At 52.9% G+C, this 14,330-nt stretch overlaps 1 protein-coding gene across 8 annotated transcripts; it reads right to left on the bottom strand.

The window, feature by feature from the left end:
- Positions 1–5,735: 5,735 nt before the first annotated feature.
- ENDOV (endonuclease V) lies at positions 5,736–14,324 on the bottom strand. Of its 8 annotated transcripts, none has more exons than XM_031556302.1 (11): positions 13,946–14,324; positions 13,686–13,857; positions 13,263–13,397; positions 13,007–13,046; positions 12,799–12,911; positions 12,614–12,682; positions 12,298–12,494; positions 11,879–12,007; positions 7,640–7,795; positions 7,073–7,149; positions 5,736–6,024 (listed from the first exon to the last, which is right to left on the bottom strand). In XM_031556302.1, the coding sequence occupies exons 1-10, from the start codon at positions 13,990–13,992 to the stop codon at positions 7,077–7,079; spliced, it is 1,131 nt and encodes a 376-aa protein (XP_031412162.1). In that variant the 5' UTR covers positions 13,993–14,324; the 3' UTR covers positions 5,736–6,024; positions 7,073–7,076. The 8 variants fall into 8 exon arrangements, with proteins under 8 accessions (XP_031412162.1, XP_031412163.1, XP_031412166.1 ...); XM_031556303.1 differs by having other exon boundaries at positions 12,298–12,491; XM_031556306.1 differs by lacking the exon at positions 12,298–12,494 and having other exon boundaries at positions 12,619–12,682; positions 12,789–12,911.
- Between the last annotated feature and the right edge of the window lie 6 nt (positions 14,325–14,330).

Here is a 14,330-nt window from a genome sequence, read left to right as displayed (position 1 = left end):
AGAGAAAGAAACGTATTTTGAAACAAATGCATTTTGTATGGTTTCCTTTTCTAAAGTCCCGCTTTGTACTACAGCCGCAGCCATCGCCCCCAGTGCCCCCAATGCCTCCTGTGCCCCCGGGGCCCATTCTGACTGTGCTCTCTTTAGGAACAGCTGTGAGTCCGTTCCATTCCCTGCGGAGCAAAGCGCAGAACGGAGCGGTGCGACCCGGTGGGTTCATAGCATACAGTGCAGAGAGGGAGCGACCGCCTCTCCATCGCCGCCGTTCTGCCAACCAAAGCTGTCCATCCCTCCTCTCTGTCTCCTTCGGATTCTGAATGGGTTACGATACGCTCCAGCCCGCAGCAGCAGCTCTGAAATGCACTGTTTCTACTGACGATACTCGTGCTTTTTTTCCATTTTATTGCCGAGATGACATGAATTGTTGACTTTATTTTTACACAATAAAAGAGTGAAGAAAGACGCCGGGCTGTGTGTGCTACTCGCAGGAACCCCCTGCCGCACGCAGGAGCTGCTGCACATCCCTGCTCATTGCATGATGAGCTCACCAGGTGAACAGATTGCCTTTCCTGTCGGCCCAGAGCACGCTGCCCACCATGGAATGCCCCCAGTCCTCACTCCTGGCTCTGCGCTTCCACCCCAGCACCGTGTCCCAGCATGTCATCACGTTGTGAGCTGATGGATGGGGAGGGCAGGGTCTGGGATGAGGCAGTGGGGGTCCCAGAGCTGCTTGGCTCCTGCAGCCCTTTGTGCTGTGCTTGCCTGCAAGACGTCTCCTAGCCACGTGCCACCCATATGTACCATGGCCACCCTACCCCTGTGTACCCCTCAGAGCACTGCCCTGGGTACAACACCGCTGCACCAAAGCAGTTTCAGGGCCATTTAGTGCAGCCACTGTGCCTCCATTCCCACACCCCCTGCAGCCCAGCTGCTCCACAGACAAGGCTGCCCACCTCCGTGCTCCCTCCAGCCGCAGCAATGAGCACAATGACCGGGGGAGCCAAGGATTTTGCATTGGGGGTGGCACAGCTGGGTGCCCCCCATGCTCAGCCCCACAGCTTTGGGCTGCAGCTCACAGTGGGAGCCCGGAACCACTGCGAGCGCTCGGATAAAGGAGAGCGCTGCCCACACCGAGTGCATTAAATCCAGGAGGCTTTTAGAGCAGATGGAGATCTTGGGCTGCGTGAGGACAGGGCCCACGGCGCTGGGAGGTGGCGCAGAAATATTGACGGGGGCGAGGGAGAGTTCTTAAGGGCAGGATGCAGCCGGGATTTACTGCGCTGATCCGGGCGCTCGCTGCTGGCTCACGTGGGAGAGAAACCTCTCACCCCTTCTTCCTACACAGTGGGCACAGCAGGGCCTCGGAGTGACGTGCAAAGCAAAACCAGCTCTGTTCCATCGCAGAACACCCATGGAAAGCGGAGAGGCACTGCACCCTGAAGTGCTCCCCCCTCACCCCCAACCCATGGGATGCAGACACTGCCCAGAGCTGCCCGCAGCCACCCCCCAGCATCGCTGCGATGCGGTGCTGAAGGCACACACTTAATAACATGCAGTTAAATTAATTAGAACCGAGCGTGCCACACCGTGTGCAGCTCTGCACTGCTGTGCTGGGAGAGCCAGATGAAATATGGATGAGGCTCTGAGCAGTGATGGGGGCTCAGCCTGGAGCCGCGACCTCAGTGCCTATGGAGAGTTGCTCTTTGCCATCGTTTTGCAAAATCTAGAGGAGGTGGGAGGAAAGCTGAGCGCTCCCCTGCACGTGGTGCTCCACAGCAGGAGGTGGGCAGCAGTTTGAGAGCAGCTCCTTGCAGGGAAACCGGGGCAGCAGAGGCAGGGATCTCACTCTGCTCTCTGTGCAGCTGACAGCAAGGGAAGCCGTGGCAAGGGCTCCTGTTGGTAACCCACATCCTGCAGCTTGCTCTGCCCATGTAGAGCTGGCTCCAGAGCCTGAGCTCCGTGGCATGAGATTCACAGCACACCACCAGCAGCACGGGATGAGCCCCCAGCACAGCGGGACAGGCAGGGAGGTTTTGGTGCACAAGCACTGTGTTGTCCTTTGCACTCAATGTGCAGAACTGTGAGCATCTTTGGCACAGCTCTACTGCAGCACAGAGGCACTGCCATCATCCTCATCATTCTGGATCTCTTCTTTCAGAGCCACTGCCTGCTGCAGGTGGGAGCTTTGCTCTCATAGAGTCCTTTCTCCTTCTGCTCATTCCCAGTGCCTTGGGGATCCCACTGAGCAGCACTGAGGGCTGTGGAGATGCTGTGCTCAGGGTCTCCACACCAGGTGAAGCAGCTCTGGGTGGGGGGAAGCACAGCTGGTACGCTGTGGGATGGCCCTATAGAGCCATGGGGCCACGTGCTCCCCCCTCACACATGGAGCGGAAGGAAGAACGTCTCCCCAGCACATTAAAAATAAATGCGGCATCACACTAATTATGCTGTGTAATTAGCATTTGTTTGCTGCTTATCAGAAATCCACAGGGAGCGGAGCTGGACCCCATGCATCCTTTGTGTACCAGCCAGGGCTCCAAGCAGGATCGGCACCAACCCAGCTATGGCCCACAGCATCACCCCCATCCCACAGCATCACTCCCAGGGTCCTCAGCTCCCTGTTCCTCCTTCTCCCCACATGAGCCCATCCACACCCGGGCTGCAAGCAACAGCTGAAGGGATGAATCCACAGCAATACTGAAAATTAGGTCAGCAATCGCCTGCAGCAGATTTTAACATTTATCAGCCCGGCTCTACTGCTGCAAGGCTCTTTTACCAAGAGCCACGCTGCCATAGGGCCGAGTCAGATGCACCCCGCCTGTCCCCCTCCCATAGTGAGGTGAGATCATGGCTGTGGGGCTGCCCTGGGCTGGTGGAGCAGGGGATGGGCAGCCTCCCCCCAACAGCACACACAGCCCCACAGCCTTGTGATGCTGCCTGCACTCCATCACCCTACAGGACACAGCCTCTGCAAGCCAGCAGGCAAACAAAAGGAAACCAGGTGACATTTACCTAGCAAACTAATTGATATCCGAGTAATTGGAGAAACCTCGTTCCACACCAGCTGGATTTCCCAAGCCTTTCCTGTCCCACTCGCTGCAAACAAGGTTTGTGTGCTAATCAGGCAGCTGGAATCACATCGCTACCTGCTGACATTCTGAGCAACTTACACAGGCACCAGATTTATGGTGGGCTCTCAGATGCTGAGCGCTCTCTGAAGAACTTATTTGGTGGTTTATTGGCTGTGTCTCTTCCAAGCAGTGACAGTAGGACAGTGCCAGATCACAGCTGGAAAGCCCCCGGGCAGTGGGTCCTCCCAAGGCTTAAGGAATAGACCATTATACAAACACAAATCAGTGTGGAATTGGAGCACAGCTCACAGGCAGTGGTGCAGCGAGCCCAGGAAAACACACGTTCCTAAGGAAACCCTCTGCACTGAGCTCTTGTGCTGGGAACTGCACCAATGCTTCATTACAGGATGATGATGTGGCCTTTAAATTGAATTCTTAAACCTGGGGTAATGCCTCATTGCTTTCCCCAGCCCCCAGGGTCTCTGCCCAGCTCAGCCCACCACCCCAACCACCCTGAGTGTCCATGCATAGCCTTGTGAAGCTGCTCCATCATTCCCATGCCATGGTTCATAATTACCTTGTTTGCTATTAATTTGGATATCAAGAGAAAATCCATTTGTTTGCTTTTAATGAACATGGCCTTAAAATGGAGCCGGGGGTGATGTTAGCAGCCTGCAGCTGTGCCCTGCTATGGGAAGCACAAAGTCAGTTGCCGTTCCTACTGCTGCCCAATGGGGAGAGCAATGGGAAGCCCCAAAGCAGCCCCTGGTTTCATTTGTTCCTGGGACACCCAAAAAGTTCATTCCAGCAAGCAGAGAGCTAAAGAGGAAGGGATGCACATGAGTTTCCTTAGCAAGGACACAAGCTCTGGTCTCTGAGTTTCCATTAAGAGGAGGTTTCATGCTTCACAAAGCGATTTCCCCTTCCCTGGTTTTTAAACCAATTAGATAAAGACCAAGTTAATCCCTTATTGTGTTCAGAGCCACCAGCAGGCACCAAACATGGGGATTATATGCTTTGTTTAACTGACTCCCCAGGTCCTGGCAGCCACGAGCACCGCAGGGCACAGGGCAGGGTGAGGTGGAGCAGAGTGTGGTCTGTAGGACCCCTCAGCCCCATAACCCAGAGCAGCCTGGGCTCACAGAGCCACATGCATGCATTGCTCAGTGGTCGGGCGCTGCACACAGCTGCTCTGCTGCTCAGGATGTGGCCACACTCCAGAGGTACTGTGGCAGTGCCCTCAGCCTGCAGCCACGGAGCCCTGTGCCAACGGTGGGGTCACACAGAACCAAATGGTTCCCCCTTGGCTCTCCCTGCCAGGCACAGGGATCCCTCTGATCCCACGCAGCGCAGAGATCAGAGGAGCACAGCGTGGCTGTGACTTCCCTTTCTTCCCAGCCTCTGTCCACCCCCACAGCGAATTCCCATGTGAAAAAATTGCTTTGAGGCTTCCCAGGAGATGGCACGCTCCTCCTCAGGGCCTGAAAACTTTGACTGCTTGTGGGTTTGTCTTTACAACAAAGGAACCAGCACGGTTTTGGAGGAAAAGAGAATTCCATCAATGACCAATTGCTGCCAGTCCCTCCTTCCCTCCCATGGACCAGTCCCTGGGGATAGGACCACAATCATCATCTAGTTTCAACCCACTGCTGTGTGCAGGGGTCGCCCAGAGCCACATCCAGCCTGGTCTTGAATGCCTCCAGGGATGGGGCATCCACAGGAACAAACTGCCCCATACCACCAAGAACCCACACCACTGGAGAAAAAGCTTTAGCCTTGCAAAGTAGACTACACTAGCTTTATACAGGAACAGAAAGTGTTTGTTCTGCTCTCTGCTGTTAATGCAAAGCTTCACAAAGGGCTTAACTGACAAGTGGTCGTCCAAACATGTTGGCCACAGAGCTTCCATCGTGACCTGACACAAGTGCTCCTGGGGTTGACTCAAACTGCAAAAATCCAGGCCTGAAATCTGGCCATCCTGACCCATTTGTGTGTTAACAAGAACCTCCCTGCCTGTTCTCCTTGAAGGGAAATTCACCTTTTTCCTGAGGTCTTTTCTTCAGGAAGAGCTGATATACACCACAAGCCCCACCTCAGTGGCTATGGGGAGGCTCACAGTAACCCCAATCAGACCCGTCTCTCATAACACCCCCATATCAGGATTGCACTTCAGAAGCAATACAGAGCATTTCCCAGCACCATCAGCAACACCAGAGCACCGTGTGCCCAGCACAAATGATTTCCACCCAGACACTGAGGCAGCTGGCACGCAGAAACCACTGACACCAAACAGACAGAAAGTTTCTCAGGTACCAAAGCTCAGACCTCTGAGCCTCTTCCAAAGCACACAGCAGACTGTTGGCTCCGTCCCCTCCCTTGTGAGTCACACACCCACCTGAAACACGGTGTCCCCTGCCCGTCTGTCAGGACCAGCAGGAGCTGCGTTCTGTGCTTCTGTTCCCCAGAGATATACAGAGGGAGAGCAGGCTGAAGGAAGGCTGGAGGCCATTCCAAAACCCTCAAGAGAGTCTCTATGCCCCAGAGAAGTGCTGGGAGCCAACGGGCAGCTCTGCAGCTTGTTGGGTTGCTTAACTTAATATCCAGTGTCTCTTCGACAATCCCCTCCCTGCAACAACCCGAGTACTCAAGGAAATTACAGCAAAATTACAAGTAAATATATGTATTTACAGTGCTTTAAAAACAATGAAAAATATAGTCTAAACATCAAGTAACAAATTTAACAGAGGCTGAGCTGTGAAGCTGTGACTGCCAGAACAGTGCAGCACCGCTGCTGGTGTTGTGCTGACCAACAGAGCCACGTGCTGCTCTGCCCCAGGTGGCACACAGCTGCTGCCCTCTGCACAACCACAGTCTGCAGGTTCAATGAGGAGGGTCTTCATCTTCATCGTCTCTTCCAGAATGAGATTTTTCCTCCAGATCAGCTCTCTCTTTCCTGCAAGAAACAGGAAACAGGAAGGATTAGAGACTTAAAAAAAGAAGGAGCCAAGAGGACCAACTATTATGTCACCTAGAGGTTTACAAGCTCAGATGCACAAGTTTTGAGACACGCAGTCACCAATGGAATAGGTTTTGTGTTTCTGCTGTGCACGCCCCCAAACCAGCCAGTCTTTATGTAGGTTTCAGCAGCAGCAAGGAGCACCAGCTACCAGCACAGTGCCACCCCCATGGCCTGGCTGCACTGTGCAACACCACTAGAACAGAAAACCTCATCTTTTGTTTCTGGCTTCATGATTCAGAGAACAGAAGAGCTGAGCAGAACATGACAAGCTGCACTGGAAAGGTGTCATAAGGAATCTCTGTGAGGTGCCTCATCTCAGCACAAGTAATCCTTGACTCCTGCCACCAGCAATCTTCACTTTCTGGTTCAGCACAACTCCCAAAGTGGGGTGGGCTCTGAGTTTCTGACAGACTCCATTCACCCCAGAGCCCTTCAGACAGTGCTAACATGGTGTCTGTCCAACCTGCTGTGGCTCTGAGGGAACCCAATGATAAACTCTGATGAACTGTGCTGAAAAGGCAGCAGAGCCTTCTCACAACACGAGGAACTCCCACACATCAGTGGACTTGCTATGGATTTACGCTGTTTAACTGAGCAGCCACTGGCCAACATGATGTAAAAGTGAGGGAGCCTGACTCTCCCCTTGCTTTCTGGCAACAGAAACCAGCACCTCGCAGGATATTTCTGTTCACCTTCATGTCACACTTGTGGGCGTTAGTGCTTTGCTTATCATGGGTGCTGGAAAGAGACCAAATCCCCAACGACCTTCCCCAGCCCAGGACACGGTGCTCTGCACAAGAAACGTGTGAAGTAACATGGCCACAATCACCCCCAGAAATCACCCTTTGTGGGGGCAGCATGTCCTGATGTCACTGGAGCTCACCTTGTTACCCCACCCGTCCCTTTAATGCCATTACTGAAGATCATTACATGAGCAGATCCCCTTTGGAGAGGCAGCTGCTTGGGCTGCCCACACACCTACCTCTTTAGCCCGGAAGGTACAACTGCTGGTGGGGAACACATCTGCTTCTGAATATACGCCCTCGATCTAATGTCAGCCTGGAATTAAGGAGGAAAATGAGTGAAGAGGGACTGAGCCACCCGTTTGGTGTCTCCCCACAGTTATCTCTGGATGGCTCTGCACACCTTGATGCCAGCACGCCCTAATTAGCCTTTAGCTGACTTGCAGAGAGGAAGCTGTGTTCTTCCTTCCTCGGTGAAACAGAAGTTGTGTCCTGGAACCATGCTAAGTGGGACTGCCATGGGCACTGCAAACAGCTGTGGGCTGCAACCTTCTAGGTCACAGCACTCCAAAGTCATCCATGGTCTTAGCAGCTCTGACTCTGTGATGTTCAACACAGAATTAACTTTTCTGGTCACTAAACCAGCTGAGAAATAGGACTGCCTTCTCCACAGGAAACTGTACATTAAGAAGGGGAACAAGGCTATGGAGAGGGCCACTAAGAGCTTGGGAACATGGTGATACAGCAGGCAAGTTGTCAAGATGACGTGGGATGAAAAGAGAAGCTGGCATTGCCAACTCTCATACCCATCTTTTTCCTTCCTCTGTTCCAGCAGTTGTACCATGCAGCAACAGATGGAGAAGCACACCACTTGACTGCTGCACATCCTTTTCCCTAGGCAAGAACTTGGCTCATCCTGCCTTCGCGCCTGGTGGGCTGGCTGTGTGATGGTAATTATGCATCTAAAGCAGGTAAAAACATCCAGTAAACACAGAGACAAGGCACAAGCACACTCGCTTCTTGGCAGCAAGGCAACCGACTGACACACCTTTCACACTGTCCCAGCCTGCGAGACCAAAAGCAAAGCTGCCAAGGGGAGCAGTAAACACACGAGACTGCGTCAGTGCTATGAGCTCTGCTTTCTAGTACAACCTCCCCTGGGGCCACAAGTAAGAGGTGTAATGTTGAGATTCTACCTAACGTGTGTTTTACTGCCCTCCTCTTCCTTGAAGCCATTATCAAATCCCTGCTCCTGCCAGCAGCCATCTCTCCCCTTCTGCTTCTGATATACACAAAACCACCTGGGAACACCAGGAGAACTGAGCTGCTGCTCAGTTGATCTTATCAACAGTACAAGCCAGCACGCAGCCAGAGCAGGGCAAAAACACCAGCAGAAATCCCAAGAGGAGTAGAAAGTGTTGCTGGACACCGACTGGATGTTCTCATCACCTAGAAGCACTACTGTTCAGCTTTCAGTGCTACTCCACATCGGGCTTGAGGCTCCTGAATGCCAATACAAGCACCCAGATCCTGGGCTCTTGGTTACTTTGAGAACAGACAGCTGATTTCAACATTCCCTTAAAGTTTTGTTTTTCTTTTCCAGAGCCTTCCTTTCTCAAGAACGCTGCTACCCCGTGACATTTTAGAACAGCTGCTGCACCCCATCTCAAAGAAAGAGTGTCTCTCTCTACTTAAAAAGCAGCCTGTGACCTTCCCAGCTGGAAAAGCTTCACAGAATACAATGATCATTCTAATAAAGTGGGTTAGCACATCCCCGGTGGCTGTCCTTGAAGCATTTGCTCATCTCTGTGCTACTTCTGAAGAGTCTCTCCCATGCCCCAGAAGAGCTCCCCGCTATCCATCCATCCCAGCAGCTCTCAGTCAGGCTTCTCAGGTGGCAACTCTGCCAGCTTACTGCTGGAAATGCAGCTCCGCCACTGTTTAACAATTCTGCAAGCTCGAGAACAAAAAATAGTTACATAAGGGGTGGTTTGTTTGGGAGATTTTTTTCCCTTCTCTCTATAATTGGACAGTTTCATAACCGAACTGACAAATAACTTTGATCACTCTTCAGGATAAGAGATTACGTGATGTATTTTACAACAAGGGAAAGAGGCTGTTCAATAGAGTCCCTGCTGGGAGACCGAGGGTAGCAAGACTCAGGTCTACAAACTATTTTTCTAGGTAAGAAAAAGCCCAAACCACGTTCTGCTGGTAACATAAGCTAATGCTTGACTAGGTGGCAAATTACTGGCTGGTCCTCACTCCTAACACACTGCTGAGAGACAGCTTAACCCAGCGTATTAACCAAGAGGCTAATCAATAAGATGGATAACTGTCCAGTAATAATCCTTGCAGATTGTTTCTATTTTCAGCCAGGCCCAGTGCTGGCATTAGGGTCTGGAATTGTTGCTTTGCCTATTCTATGAGGTGTGGTGGTGATCAGCAAGCTTGCACGGGGGGGCTACACCTCAGTGGTAAGAGTTTTGGGACATGAGGTACTGATGTTCCTGCAGGGCAGCAGGTGGTAATGCCACACAGAAGGGGGATGATGGCTTATTTCTCAATTTTGCATTTGTAAGTATGTAATACTCCATATGATACCACCAGCAGAAATTCACAGCTCTGGCCTGGCTGACTTTTGTCCTCTCTGGTGGGCTGGAGCAACATCAGGCTGCCCCACCAGCCACCTCCTGAGCCAGCAGGAACCAGCTGGGCAAGATGCCAGCTGGAGCTAAAAGGATCATCAAAAGTGTGCTGGAGGCTGGTATGCAGCCAAGCAGGAAGCTGAAGCAGCAAGAGCAGAAGAATCAGTCCCAGAGCAATCTTTATCAGATGGAGAGTGTTAAAAGCTTCCACACTGCATGGGGATCCTGGGTCTGAGCAGGCTCAGAGCGTAGGCAAACACTAAAGAGGGCTTCTGACCCCTGCTAGAAGTAGGCAAGGGCAGATGTTCTCAGGAGAGCTTGCCACTGTTCCAGTTTGAATGCTTTGCCTACTATTCTCAGACAACGGTTTCTGCCCACCTCAACTAGCACTGACTTCACAGGAACTGACCTTTGCCTGGATAGCTCCAAAGGACCAACCCTGTGTCTCAAAATCTCGCCAGCTGTCTGGGTGAAGGGATCACCCCTCTGCAAACAAAATTCTCCCAGCTCAGCCTCACGCATAGAAGGTGGACTAAGCAGGATGTAAATATTTACTGAAAGAGATAATCAATTTCTCTCTGCTTCCTCTGAAAGATCACCCCTCTCACCTGCATCACAGCCAGTTCCTTTACCAACACGACAGCACTGTGGGCTGAATGCAAATCAGTCTCATGCCACAAAAACCCACACAGGCTGACCAACCGTACCCCTATGAAAGAGGGAGGTTTAAGTTCCCACAAGATCTGACAGCACTACACATGCAGCAGAATAGCAGTGTGTTCCTACAAGCCATAAACACCACCTCAAAAAGGTACTGGCAGCTGAGCTATCTGCAAATCACTGTATTTCTGGGGCTACCAGAACTTAGAAACCAAGTGCTAACATTGCAGAGGTCTTTTACTGGACACTGGGGAAGCTGGAAGTGTATCACCCACCAGGTCTGCAAACCTGTTCTGGAGCGACCCTATAGCAAAAAGGAAGGAAGTCATACAGGGCAGGACTCCCCACAGCCTTCTGCTTCCTAATTCCTGCTTCAGGTGCTCAAGCTGAGGCTTCCAGCATTGCCCTACATCAAGACCTATGACAGTTATCACACAGAACTGTGATGGGGAGATGTCCCATGGAAAGGGACATTAAGTGTCCTTTTCTGATCCCACTCCTCTACCCCTACAGTAAACACATTCATTTCCTCCTGAATGTTTAATCTCCCTGCGAGGGAATGGCAGTTCTTTCCATCACTTGAAATAAAAAGTTAGTGGATTGGAAAAAGCTAGAAATTAAATAAAGGTGACCAAAGTCTCCAAGACACTTTTTTGTTTCCAAAGGGAATGCTTTTTTCCTCTGCCCAACTGCAGAGAGAGCTTATAGCTCTGCGGAGGCATCTGTCCCTTGCTGGAAGAGGTTACATAAGAAGATCTATCAGCCTACTCCCGTCTGGCAGGTAGTGGTTTATGAGATCAGAAACTCTAGTTCTGGAATGGATGCCTCAAGGTTTGTTTTGCTCTAAGGTGTTAGATTGTGTGTTTTATAACTGTAGACTCAATACTCTGTTCTCAGAAAACACTGCAGTGCCAAGGAAAAGCTCCTGTGTGTGCAGACTGCCCAACAGGATCATCTCGGTGCTGCTCTGAGGGGCTGCAGAGCAAAGGTGGTCAGGCACCTAACAAGCATGGAGGTGTAGCAACGTGAACTGCGTGTTCCAGAGCACCGTTACCAACAGGGACATCTGAACAGACCCTGCTGCCCAGGCAGTCACTGGGTTACTAACAGCAGCGTGACCCCAAAAGGGGTCAGGCTAAAAGTCCCAAAGGCTTTACAGTTCTCCAGATCCCTCTTCCAAGTGCTGCTGTGATTTAATTAGCATGAAGCAAAGCCTAGGTGGCAGCTGCGGCTGACTGAATGCGATCCAGTGCTGTCACCTACTGGCTGCCTGCCGCCCCAGAGCCCGCAGTTCCTTGCAGAGTGCAGTAGCAGAGAAAAGCCCACAGGAGCAGCACTGCGGTCTGTGCTAGGCTCAAAGCACGAGGGAACTGCATTTCCAGCTCCTCTGTATTAACAACATCAGCACCGCTGAAGTTTGCCTGCAGAGAGGAACCAAGACATCAGTCAGGCTGGGTCTGCAGTGAAGGCTGCGTGTTGCTTCTGAGCACTGCGTCAAAACAAGGAGTGAGGAAGATGGAAGGATCTACCACGTAAACAACACCACAACAGGCTGAGGAGAACAGGACAGCAAGAAAAGTGCCCGCTGCAGAACTGTCACTTACAGATGGATGGCAAACCGGGACTCTGAAACACAGGCTTGGCATCCACAGCTGTCACGCTCCCTCCACTGACTACTTGCCTTCCTTCCCTGCCCCAGGCCTGCATTCCCCTTTCTCAGCTCCCTTGCTTTTCTACCTGGCGGATGGGCTCTGGGATCCGGTATTTGCAGCAGGACTTGACAAGATGCACAGCTGTCTCCAGGCATATCCGATGGCCCACTGAGATATACAGGGGTTTAGAGCTGCTGTTGCAGCCTCGCAGGGCCTGTACGTTAAGAAACAGTGGAGATCAAATCCTTAAGAGGCTTATTTCAAACAAGTATAAAGTAGCAGACGAATCATAGGCTAGCTAGTTGCCTTCAGAAAGCAGGAGGTGGTCCGTGTTTGGTAACGCCCAACCTTCTTAACCTTCTGCTTTGCAGCATCTCTTCACAGAGATCGTTTGCCCTTTTAGATCCCCGAGACCCCCAAATGCCTCTTGCTGCTCTGGGAAGCAACGAGACTTGCTAATGCAGGCTGTGTTGACATTAACACCAGTAAAAGGAAGTTTCTTACACCCGTTTGTTCCCTCTGCAACTCTCTTCAGAGTCCAGCGCTCCTACGTTCATCCTGGTAAGGTGCTGCAGAGTTGGCACCTCTCCCTTAACGCTGTGGTTCATGGAAACTGTGCTGGAACACAGCACCTCAGGTGTCACAGCCCCATATGTGAACAACACCTGAACCACCAACTCCTTCTCTGGATGTCTGAGCTGCTGGAAAAGGGAAATCAGTGCTACCAGCCACCTGCTCAGACAACATCCCCCAGTGCTCCCAGCTACATAGAGCTAGAAGATACGATGGTCAAGCAAACAGGAAACTGCCTGTGGCTTACCATACCAAGGACAGCCCCCGAGGTGCCCATCAGAGGGAAAGTATCTCCTTTCTTCTGCAGGGAACGAATCTAGGGCATAAAAACACTCAAGGTCAAAAATTACACAGTGAGGAAGTACATAATTGTGACTGTCCTGGTTCTCCAGGGCTGTAAGAGAGTGGAAAAAATTCCCAACCTGGCTTCACCTGCTCTTTGTGCAGCTCATCCTTGGCCAAGCCATCCACATGCAGGAGATTCTTGGCCACTCCAACGCACGGCAGATCTGTCAGGACTCCCAGGTGACAGGCCACACCAAACCCTACCGGGATGACAGCACTATAACTGCTGGAGATCACAAGATCGGAATCTCAAACGGATGCTGCTGGTGGAGCAGAGCCTCCAGTGCAGTCCTACCTCTCTGATGGAGCAGACCATTCCCATCCACAAGAAGCACCTGAAAAAGGCAAGAAAACCCACACAGAGTAGGACTCCCAAAGCCAAAGCAGACCTGGCTGACATTGGCTCAGCATCCCTGGTCCCCAGGAAAATTGCACCAGCTGCTTCAATGCAACTTCAGTGCTGCGCTGTCTGCCCTACCAGCAGAACACGGTCAGACCGTGCAGCCACAGCAGGACTCTGAGCCTACTTGGGGTAAGGGAACGTGTCGCACCTGAGGTCTGAGCTCGGGCTGCTCCCGCTGAAGCCTCTGAACAGCTTCCACCATGAAAGGCACCTCTCGGAAGGCCAAGAATCCTGCCACGTACGGGGCACTGACAGCCACCATCCGGCAATCCTCGTACAGCACCTGAAGAGCACAGCGAGGCAGCACACAGCAACCTGCAGGCACTGCTGGGCAGCTCCCGGCCGCAGACATCTCCGGCTCGCGTCCTTTGCTCTCAGCACTTCGTAAGGGCATCGCGTTCTGGACCTCGGCACTTCAAAAACCGCGTCGTTCCGGCTCCCTCCCCCAAATTTAAGGAGGAAGGCAGACAGAAGCGCGCAGCCCATCACAGCAGCTCGCACCGAGCGCCGCTCGGCTTCAACTCCTCCTCTCGACCCCCAACGTGACCCCGCGCCCCCGCCCCAACGGTACCTCGAGGCCCGGGTAGCTGAGCACGACGAGCGACACGCAGGCGCTGCCGTCGTTTCCCCTGCCGTACGACAGATCCACGCCGCCCACCCGCCGCAGTCCGGCCCAGCCCGGCTCCCGCTGCCACCTCTCCGTGTCCTCCGGCACCACGGCGGCCCGCAGCCCGGCCTGCTCGCTGCGAGGGACCGCACAGCTCAGCGCCTCGCCTCGCTCCCTCCCGGCCCCGACGGCCACCACCCCGCATCCCGCGCAGGCGCCGTTACCGTTCCCAGCTGCGGAGCGTGGCGGCCGGCAGCGCCTTCGGGTCCATCTCCCCCTCCCCCCAGCACCCCCAAAGCAGACGGGCGGAAAGAGACGGCAACGGAGCGCGCTTCCGCGGTTTATTGAGAAACGAAGAGTGCCGCCTTGCGGCGGGGAGGAACCGGCCGGGGCTGCCCGGGGCAGCGGCTGAGGGCGGCGGTGGAATGGATGTGAAGGAATGGTTCGGTTGGTTTCTGTCTTGGTTCTGAAGTCTGGGGCAAGAAGGGGCCGTGTGGGGGCTGGGAGAGCTCGCCCAGCACCTACCACATGTTAAGAGAAACCAAGAGTACAAAAACTCCCTATAACAGAGAGCTCGAAAAAGTTTTCCCCCCTTGAAGGAGCAATGCT

Source organism: Meleagris gallopavo, chromosome 20 (genome assembly GCF_000146605.3).
Source record: "Meleagris gallopavo isolate NT-WF06-2002-E0010 breed Aviagen turkey brand Nicholas breeding stock chromosome 20, Turkey_5.1, whole genome shotgun sequence".
Taxonomy (NCBI): domain Eukaryota; kingdom Metazoa; phylum Chordata; class Aves; order Galliformes; family Phasianidae; genus Meleagris; species Meleagris gallopavo.
This window is presented reverse-complemented; position numbering and strand designations above follow the sequence as displayed.

Bases quoted from the DNA above. Each gene is read 5' to 3' on its own strand.
- ENDOV (XM_031556302.1), bottom strand. From the start codon at position 13,992: ATGGACCCGAAGGCGCTGCCGGCCGCCACGCTCCGCAGCTGGGAACG. The intron at 13,047-13,262 runs GTGCGACACGTT...TGCCTTTTTCAG, and splicing joins AGCCCGAGCTCAGACCTCAG to GTGCTTCTTGTGGATGGGAA. The intron at 12,912-13,006 runs GTAGGACTGCAC...TCATCCCGGTAG, and splicing joins TGGTCTGCTCCATCAGAGAG to GGTTTGGTGTGGCCTGTCAC.